This window comes from Coturnix japonica, chromosome 38 (genome assembly GCF_054131305.1).
Source record: "Coturnix japonica strain WE chromosome 38, WE-NBRP24, whole genome shotgun sequence".
Classification (NCBI taxonomy): domain Eukaryota; kingdom Metazoa; phylum Chordata; class Aves; order Galliformes; family Phasianidae; genus Coturnix; species Coturnix japonica.
The window spans coordinates 1,553,647-1,562,500 of NC_140700.1; the positions used below are offsets into that span (position 1 = coordinate 1,553,647).

At 49.4% G+C, this 8,854-nt stretch overlaps 4 protein-coding genes and 1 long non-coding RNA gene across 8 annotated transcripts in view; 3 read left to right on the forward strand and 2 right to left on the reverse strand.

Moving 5' to 3' along the window:
* The window catches only part of LOC107324630 (zinc finger CCCH domain-containing protein 11A), a 108,283-nt gene that overhangs the window by 74,688 nt on the left and 24,741 nt on the right, over nt 1-8,854 (forward strand). The gene's annotated exons all lie outside the window — the stretch shown is intronic.
* LOC146754762 (protein MANBAL-like) overlaps nt 1-8,854 on the reverse strand; it is a 100,118-nt gene that overhangs the window by 30,723 nt on the left and 60,541 nt on the right. The gene's annotated exons all lie outside the window — the stretch shown is intronic.
* Nucleotides 1,874-4,078, reverse strand: LOC146754764 (uncharacterized). The gene is made up of 2 exons (XR_014938845.1): nt 3,812-4,078; nt 1,874-2,145 (listed from the first exon to the last, which is right to left on the reverse strand). It is a non-coding gene; the product is annotated as an uncharacterized LOC146754764 (long non-coding RNA).
* Nucleotides 5,606-8,131, forward strand: LOC146754765 (uncharacterized). 3 transcript variants are annotated; one of them, XM_085526824.1, is made up of 5 exons: nt 5,606-5,958; nt 6,114-6,198; nt 7,325-7,407; nt 7,500-7,571; nt 7,975-8,131. In XM_085526824.1, exons 1-5 carry the CDS (start codon nt 5,627-5,629, stop codon nt 8,099-8,101), a joined length of 699 nt encoding a protein of 232 aa, XP_085382950.1. In that variant the 5' UTR covers nt 5,606-5,626; the 3' UTR covers nt 8,102-8,131. The 3 variants fall into 3 exon arrangements, with proteins under 3 accessions (XP_085382950.1, XP_085382951.1, XP_085382952.1); XM_085526825.1 differs by lacking the exon at nt 7,975-8,131 and adding an exon at nt 7,780-7,828; XM_085526826.1 differs by lacking the exon at nt 5,606-5,958 and adding an exon at nt 6,292-6,570 and having other exon boundaries at nt 6,111-6,198; nt 7,975-8,121.
* LOC146754766 (uncharacterized) overlaps nt 8,185-8,854 on the forward strand; it is a 9,003-nt gene continuing 8,333 nt past the window's right edge. The window contains exon 1 of the transcript XR_014938636.1: nt 8,185-8,854. This exon is cut by the window's right edge and continues 869 nt beyond it. The gene's annotated coding sequence lies outside the window, so the exon portion shown is untranslated.

Genomic DNA, 8,854 nt, shown 5'->3' on the forward strand with positions numbered 1-8,854 from the left:
GATATAGGTTTACAGTTGGACTTGATGATCTTTGAGGTCTTGTTTCTTATGCCAGACTTAATTGAATAAGGAAGATGGGTATTTCCATGATAGCTCTGTTACATCTAGTTGTTGCTGTCCCTAATTTTCATACTGTTTTTGGAAAACTGAAATGTGTTATCATCTTCTGCTGAGTTCTGACGCTGTATAGCTATTTCAGACCAGTTCACATTTTATTGTCCCAGAGTTCCGGGATGTCTTCAGTGATTATGTGGATGTCCAACTGAAATGTGGTAGCAAGAAGCAATGAAATTAATGTTTAGGATGCTCACTTTTCACTTTTACAGTGGCCTGAAATGGAACATTCCAGATCTGCTATTCTGAAAGTTTTATGGTCCTTTAATATGATGACGGTTACTTTTTTCCCCCCCCCTCAATCTTGTAAATTTGATTTTAATAAGGTGGAAAGGTTGTTATGAGTTAATTATATAATTAATAAAAATTAATTCTTATATGATGACAGCCCACTTATTTAAATAGCCACGAAGTGATCCTTCTGATTCCTAGTGAAATGGTGTTTTCCTTCAGAAAGAGAAGAAAACACTATCCCCACCTTAAATATCATCTCACTGTTTCCAGGTCAAGCCCCCAATCCATGCTCTCTTTTGTACAGAGAGCTACAGTGTAGAGGGTAAATGATGGTAGAACCAATAAGCCACTGATAATTGGACTGTGTATTAGTTGCAGCTAATCTGACTGCAGAAATATGACTCGTTTCTGTAGTGTGAAAGATGATGTCTTTTAACGTTTGCTTTATGCATCTGCCCTTGCCTGAGACCGTAATTAGGGTATCTTTGATTCCAGAAGGTCCTTATGCATATTTGCTTGGAGCTGCATACTTACAGCTATACAGCTGTAAGAAGTACAGATAGTGTACTTCTTTCTTAGCTTGGATAGGATAGTGTACCTGTATATTTAGTCTTTTGTGCCTGCAGCCTGCGATCTTGAAGATAAGGAGAAACAGAATTGAGTACCTAATATTTGCAGTTGAATTCTCCTCTACCAGTCTTCTGTCTGTGTATACTACTGGTGGAGTTGGGAGTTGACAGGACACGTATTCCAAGCTGCTCTGTAAATATGCCTCATCTGAACCATCACAATTAATATCAAATGTAGGAGCTCATAATTTGAGTGCAAAACAGGAGGATTTTTTCTTCCTTTTCTGGTGTTGAAGTTAACTGTTGCATCATGAGGCTATGCATGTAAACATGCAAGGTCGTATAAACCACTTGAATTTGTAACCCACAACTTGTAGTGGACCATATTCTTAACCATCTAGGCAGGTGGTTTATCTTAACATGCTGGAATTGCTCTGAAGAAGTTAGTTTTTGGATTTTGCTGTATGCTATGAAAATTGTTCTGCATATTGTCAGAAAGCATGAAAACCAGAATAGCTTCTGGCTATGTTACTGTGCTTTCCTGACAAAATTCTTCATAGGCTAGTGGTATAGATTATAACTTTCTCTCTGTGCTGGTATTCTGTTTTGGTTTTGTTGGTGGTTTTTTTTTTTTTGTTTGTTTGTTTGTTTTTGGTTTTTTTTGGCCTTCAATGTAAGGGGGAGGAAGGAGAAGGAAGTAGGGGAGATCTTCCCATGACCAGACCTTGCCCTGTAGTTTCAGCCAGTTTAGAGAATTGATACGAAGTTTCAGAAGAGTTACTTATTAGTTACTTTGCATGGTATCTTTTGTAACAGTTCACAAGGTTATATTGCTTTGTCTTAAATAAATAAGTGAAAAAAAAGACAAGAAAAATTAAACTGAACCATTTAATTTATCCTTGTTTCAGTTTAGCTTATCAGAAAGAAGGAAAATAGAAAAGGATGCTTGAATACAGTTACAGTTTCAAATAATATTTATTTATTAGCTTCATTCTGTAAATATACCGAATAAAATTGTTTTACAATTTTCCCAACAAAATGAACGTTATAATTAAATTTTTATATAGGGAAATGAATTACAAACAATTCAATTTATACTTAACAGGAAGTACAGTGCAGCAAGATACAAGAAGGCCAAGTTTCACTGGAGTGTGATGTGTTATGCAAGGAAATGAAACGGAAGGCGTCTGAGGTGGTGTATCCATTTTAGTTATGTTATCTTCATTGCCTTGAGAAAAGTTGGAAAAAACAGGCAGATCGTTATTTTTTCAAGACAGTAATAGCAAGAAATGCAGTGTAACTCAGCGTACAGTTTAATTGCACATTTAATTTTTGGACTACTGAATCTGGCTTATTGCTGAGAATTGCACTACTTGTAGATAGTGTCAACTCACTTGATGAAACACTATGTTAAGGTAATGCTCTATTACCTCTTTATTTTTAATGTACATTGGAACTGGAGATTTCCTCTTCAGCCAAGAAGTGCTAATCAATGATAATAAAATCATTACTGCTAGTGAGAGCTATAGAAGCACTTCATTTAGGCCTTACTTTTACTTTGAAGGTTAGCAAAGTGTTATCTTGTGTGTTCCTGTCACACAGTATTAGGTGACTGCCACAATTATAGAGAGCTTTCAGCAACTGCATGTGCTTTTCAGCCCATTGTAAACATGGATGCTCTCCAATAATTTTGTTTGAAGTAAAGAAACTGCTGCATAATCTCACCTAAAGAGACAGAGTATCCACATTGTTTTTCTAGGCCTTTTATGGAAACATGAGGAAGTGGTGCATGAACTGATTAAGTTTCTGGCATTTAATTTGCTGTCTTGAATGCTATGTAACAGTTCTGTAGAGTGATCAGTTGTAGTTCCAGGTTTTATTTTTCATAAAACTTTCTGATGGTGAAGCAAATGTAATTGCATTGACAGTTTCCATTACGACAAGAGCAGTCGAACAATATGAGTATGCATTATCCAATATGTCATTTGGTACTAAAGTGGAGATTTCCTTTTGCTCTAGCAGTCAGGGCATATTTAATTACTTGGAATGAAGTGTGTGAGTGTAAATTACATACATATATAAGGATTTACCCATCAGTGTACAGTGTGCTGAATTGAGGATTGAGTTACTGAAAGCTTAGAGAGTGACTTTATTAAGGAATTTTCCCTGGTATTAATGAATATATATATTTATATTTTCCCCAGGTTTTATATTTGTCATTTGAATTTTCCAGTTAGTCAGAAGTTTAGTTTTATAACATGGTAGCGTCTCTTATGTTCCATGTTTTTCAAACATGAATTGATAGAGGTTTTTCACAGAATGTTTTAGAATCTGAGTAAGCTCACAGCTCACTTGGTGAAGGTTTTGCTCGCTTTTCTGAGAACTGTTCTATAAATTATGGCTCTGTAAGATAATAGTTTTACCTGCTTTTACAACAGTTACTTATCACTTTGTATGTCTGGACAGATAAAAGAGGCAGAAGCCAAAGCTGTTATTGAAGAGGAGAAACGAAGACAACAGGTATCAAACTTAATTCTTCTTCCCCCCCCAACCTTGTTGTGTTAATAAATCACTTGATGCACGTGCAGCCCAATCTGTATACTTTGTACAGTGTTTTTCCCAGTTACTGCTTTCAGCTGTTATGTTGTCTTTAGGTATGTGCCATGGGTGATCTACAGTGGTTAAAAGCAAGTATATTTTCTCTTAACAGTTCTCACATCTGTGGGCAAAATGGTAATCATTTGATGTCGCATTAGAATAACTGTATAATGTATACATATATTTAAATACAAAATACTTCTGATTTTTATCCATCATTTTATAATTCCTTAAATTCACAGAATTACTAAGTAGCCTCTGTAAGGTTGAATTACTGAGTGAAACTTCTTACTTACTCCCCTTCGTGAGAGTGAAGAAACCTAAATTGGTCTCTGTCCTTCAAGGTCTGGTGGGAGTGGGGAATTTTTTTGTAATTGCTGGCTCTGGTGAATGTGTGTTGTCAGCACTGTAATCCAAGAAGCTTCTGTGCCAGCTGCCTGGAAATACTATCACTAATCTTGTTTCAGAAATTAACCGTAAGCTTGGTTGCTGGTGACAGCTAACTCAGGTTTATCATCTGGGCGCTGCAGCCTCAATGCACTCCTTCCAACAGGCTTGTATGCCTGTGACAGAGCACAGACCCCCCCGGTTGTACATCCCCCATCGGACCCCCCCCCCCACATTAGATCCCCCCCCATTGTATCCTCCCCCCATTGAATCCCCCGCCCTCCATTGGATCCCCCCGTTGTACCCCCCCCCTCCCCCACTGAACCCCCCCCATCGGACCCCCACCCCATTAGATCCCCCCCATTGGACCCCCCCCGGTCTATCCCCCCCCTATTGGACCCCGCCGTTCGATCCCCCCCCATCGGACCCCCCCGGTCCCGGTCCGTCCCCACTCACCGCTTCCTCCTACGGGGCTGCCAACACCTCCGCACTTTACGGCGACGCTGTCGCAAAAGCGCCGCACCCCGCTGCGCTTTACGGCGCGCCGCGAACTGCAACTCCCAGTGTCCCCCGCGCTGCGCCGCGTTACGTCTCTCCGGGGACTGCAACTCCCAGCGTCCCCCGCGCGGCGCAGGCGCAGAGCACGCGGTGTGAAAAAGGCGGGAAGGCGTCGGGCGGGAGCTGAGGTGAAGCAAAATGGCGGCGGGGCCGGGAAGGGCCTTGGGGCGGGATGGGCGCCATTGGGCTTCGTTATAGCGGGATAACGGTGTTATTCTGGGACGTGGAGTGAGAGAGACCGGGCGGCCAGAGGGGATTTGAGGGGAAATAGTGAGGAAATAATGCTCAATGGGCGTGTGTTCCCCTCAGGTGAGCGGCGCCATGGGCAAAAGGAGGAGCAGCCAGGTGACAGGTAATGACTTAAAATGGCCTCAAAATGTCCAAAAAATGGCCTTAAAATGGTCTCAAAATGTCCTCCAATGGGCCTCCAAGCGGTCTCAAAATGGCCACCAAATGGCCTCCAAGCAGCCGCAAAATGGCCTCAAAATGGCCACCAAATGGTCACAAAATGGTTTCCAAAGGGACTCAAAATGGCCACAAAATGGCGTCCAAGCAGCTGCTGTCCCTCTTGCAGGTGTTGACCACCATGATGGCCCCAATGTCAAAGTCAGGGCAGGACTGAGGGGAGACAACAAGGGGGGGGACGACTATAGTGGGGACAACAATATGGTGGACAGCAAGGGGGGGGACATCAATGGAGGGGGCACAAATGGAGGGGACACTAATAGAGGGGACACCAATATGGTGGGCAGCAATATGGTGGACAGCAATATGGAGGACACTAATGGGGGGGACACTAATATGGGGGATAGCAAGGGGGGGGACATCAATGGAGGGTACACTAATAGAGGGGACACCAATGAGGGGGAAACAATGGAGGGGACACCAATATGGCGGACAGCAAGGGGGGGGACATGATTGGATGGGGCACCAATGGGGAGGACAACAATAGAGGGGACACCAAGGGGGGGGACACCAATATGGCGGACACCAATATGGTGGACACCAATGGAGGGGACAAAAATGGAGGGGACAGGGACACCAAGGGGAGGGACAGCAAGGGAGGGGACACCAGTATGGTGGACACCAATATGGCAGACACTAATGGAGTGGATACCAAGGGGGAGGACATCAATAGAGGGGACACCAAGGGGGGGGATACTAATATGGGGGGCACCGAGGAAGAGGAAACCAATGGAGGGGGCAGCAATATGGGGGACACCAATGAGGGGGACATCAATGGAGGGGACATCAAGGAGAGGGACAGAAATGGGGGGGACACCAATAGAGGGGGCAGCAATGAGGGGTATGTAAGTGGAGGGGACACTAATATGGGGGACACCAAGGGGGGAGACAGCAATATGGGGGACAGCAATGGGGGAGACATAAATGGGGGGGACACCAATATGGAGGACATCAGTATGGGGGCCATGATTGGAGGCGACGCTCTGGACAATGGCGGAGGGATGGACTCAGTGCATGGAGATGGAACAGAGAGGTAATGGGGGGAAATGGGAGGGTGGGGGGCAGAGGGGGGGCTGGAGGTGGAAATGGGGGCAGAAATGGGGCTTGGGGGTAGGAATGGGGCCTGGGGCCAGCAATGGGTCCTGGTGCCCCCCAGCTGATGGGGTTTGGGGTCTGTTTGGTTCCCAGCCGCTCTGATAACGGAGGCCCAGCAGCCACCCCACAGCTCAGCGTGATGGAGGAGCTCAGCCCCACAGCGGCCCCATTGGCACAGGTAGGACAGGGCCTCTGCCCCCCCAGCGTCACCCCACAGCTCCCCATGGCTATGGGGCAGGGAGCACACGGGTTATGGGGGGGTTTGTTCCAGGATGGGATGGATGGCTGCGAGCAGCAGGAGGACTAGAACAGCCCTGATATGGGGGACCTACAGCCCCATAGCACCCCACAGCCCCATAGTGACACCGATGGGGGCACAGAATGCATTGAGGCCACCAAAGAGCCATTGGAGGGGGAGTGGGCAGCCAAAGTGGAGCCCACTTGTGGGGCAGAGCATGAGGAGCGCTATGGGGCTGGCACTGTGGGGCTGCCCCACATCTCAGCACCGGAGCACAGGGGGGTGCCAGGGGGGGACACCGAGCTGCTGCAGGTAATGCCAGAGTACTATGAGAACTCATAGGGAACAGCCCCATAGCGCCCCACTGCACCCCACATTGTCCCACTTCACCCCATAGAGCTCCAGTTCACCCCAGTTTACCCCTCATTCCGCTCTAGATTGCCCCAATTTACCCCAGTTCACCCCAAATCACTCCAACTTACCCCAGTTAACCCCAGTTCTCCGCCATTCACCCCCAAATCACCCAAATTCATCCCAGTCCCCCCTCAGGTCACTCTCATATCCCCCAGTCCCCCTCAATTTGCCCCCATTCACCCCAAATCATCTCAGTTCCCCCCCCAAGTCACCCTCAGATCCCCCCAGTTCACCCCATTTCATCCCAGTTCCCCCCAGTTCAGCCCTTGGTGCCCCAGTTCACCCCAGTTCCCCCCCATTCACCCCCAAATCATCCCAAGTCACACCAATTCCCCCCCAAGTCACTCTTAGATCCCCCCAATCCCCCCCAATTCACCCCAGTTCACCCCAGTCCCCCCCCAAGTCACCCTCAGTTCCCCCAATCCCCCCCAATTTGTCCCCATTCACCCCAGTTCATCCCTGTCACTCTCAGACCCCCCCAATCCCCCCAATTCTCCCCCATTCACCCCAATTCACCCCACATCACCCCAGTCCCCCCCGATTCACTCTCATATCCCCCAATCCCCCCCCATTCACCCCCATTCATCCCAGTTCCCCCCAGTTCATCCCCTGTTGCCCCAGTTGCCCCCATTTCACCCCATTTCCCCCCCAGCCCCCCACCCCCTCCCAGCCTGCAGCCCCTCTGTGCCCTGTGGACGCCGATGGGGACCCGGCCTCACCCAGCTGCACCCCCAGGTCAGACCCCCCTCCCCCCACCAGAACCCAGAGCTCATTTTGGGCTTAAAAAGCCCCGGATTGGTGCTATTTTCACCCCCTTTGGCCCCCAGGAATGAGGTGGCACCACATGAGGATGCGTCTGCGGTGCTGGGGGGGCTGATCCTCGAGCTGTCCAACCTCAAGTGAGTGCTGGGGGGGGGGTTAGGGTTAGGGTCCCATTGGCACTTATGGGGTCTCACTGTCCCCTGTGTGGTCTCACTGTCCCCTGTGTGGTCTCACTGTCCCCTGTGGGGTCTCACTATCCCCTATGGGCTCTCATTATCCCCTATGGGGTCTCATTGGTCTCTATGGGGTCTCACTGTCCCCTATGGGGTCTCATTGTCCCTGCAGCCGCCGTGTGATGAGCGCCCATCGTGCCCTATAGGGGTCTCACTATCCCCTATGGGGTCTCACTGTCCCTTACGGGGACTCTCATTGCCCCCTATGGGGTCTCATTGGTCTCTGTGGGGTCTCATTGTTCCCTATGGGGTCTCATTGGTCTCTATGGGGTCTCATTATCCCCTATGGGGTCCCATTATCCTACAGCCGCCGTGTGATGAGCGCCCATCGTGCCCTGGAGTCGCTGCTGCGGCTGCGTCGTGAGCGGAGCCGGGGGTTGAACAACAGCAGGAGGAGGAGGAGGAGGAAGATGGAGGGGGACGAGCCAGGATGAAGCGGCAGAACGGGCAGAACGGGGACGGGAAACGGGGGCGGGCTGATAAGAGGGGGCGGGCCGACAGGGGGCGCTGTGGTGGTGCGATAGTGGGTCGTGATAGTGAGAAGGAGGGCCTTGGTGGTGATAGGGGGGGACATGGTGATAAGGGGGGATGGGGGGGGTCCTGCTGATAAGGGAGGTCCTGCTGATGCTGTGCTGAGCCGTGGTGACACCGACACACCTGGGGACACACACAGATATGGTGGAACATGGCAAATGGCGACCAGGGATGGGGACACCCCCCCCAATATGGTGACCCCAGTTGACCCCCATTATGTTGACCCCCCCATGATGGCGACCCCCCCCCCCCCCCCCATGACAGTGACCCCAGTAATGGTGACCCCAGGTGACCCCCCCCCAATACGGTGACACCCCCATGATGGCGACCCCAGTGACACTGACCCCAGGTGACCCCCCGGTCACATTGCCCCCCCCTGCCGTTGCCCCCCCCCCTATTCCCATACCTGCCGTCCCGGTTTGGTCCGCTTGGTTCTGTCCCGTCCCGGCTCGGTCCGTTCCGTTCCGTCCTGTCCCAGTTTGGTCCGTTCCGTTCAGTCCGGTCCTATGGTTCCGATCCCGCAGCAGAGCCCTCAGCAGGGCCGGCAGCCCCATGGAGTCGCACCGCGGCTCCCATATAGGGCCGTGATCCCTTATAGGGCCCTGATCCCATATAGGGCTGTGCTCCCTTATAGGGCCGTGCTCCCCTATAGG

Coding starts and splice junctions, on each gene's coding strand:
- LOC146754765 (XM_085526824.1), top strand. CDS start 5,627: ATGGGGGGCACCGAGGAAGAGGAAACCAATGGAGGGGGCAGCAATATG. Junction 5,959..6,113: donor CATGGAGATGGAACAGAGAG/GTAATGGGGGGA, acceptor TTTGGTTCCCAG/CCGCTCTGATAACGGAGGCC. Junction 7,408..7,499: donor TCACCCAGCTGCACCCCCAG/GTCAGACCCCCC, acceptor TTTGGCCCCCAG/GAATGAGGTGGCACCACATG.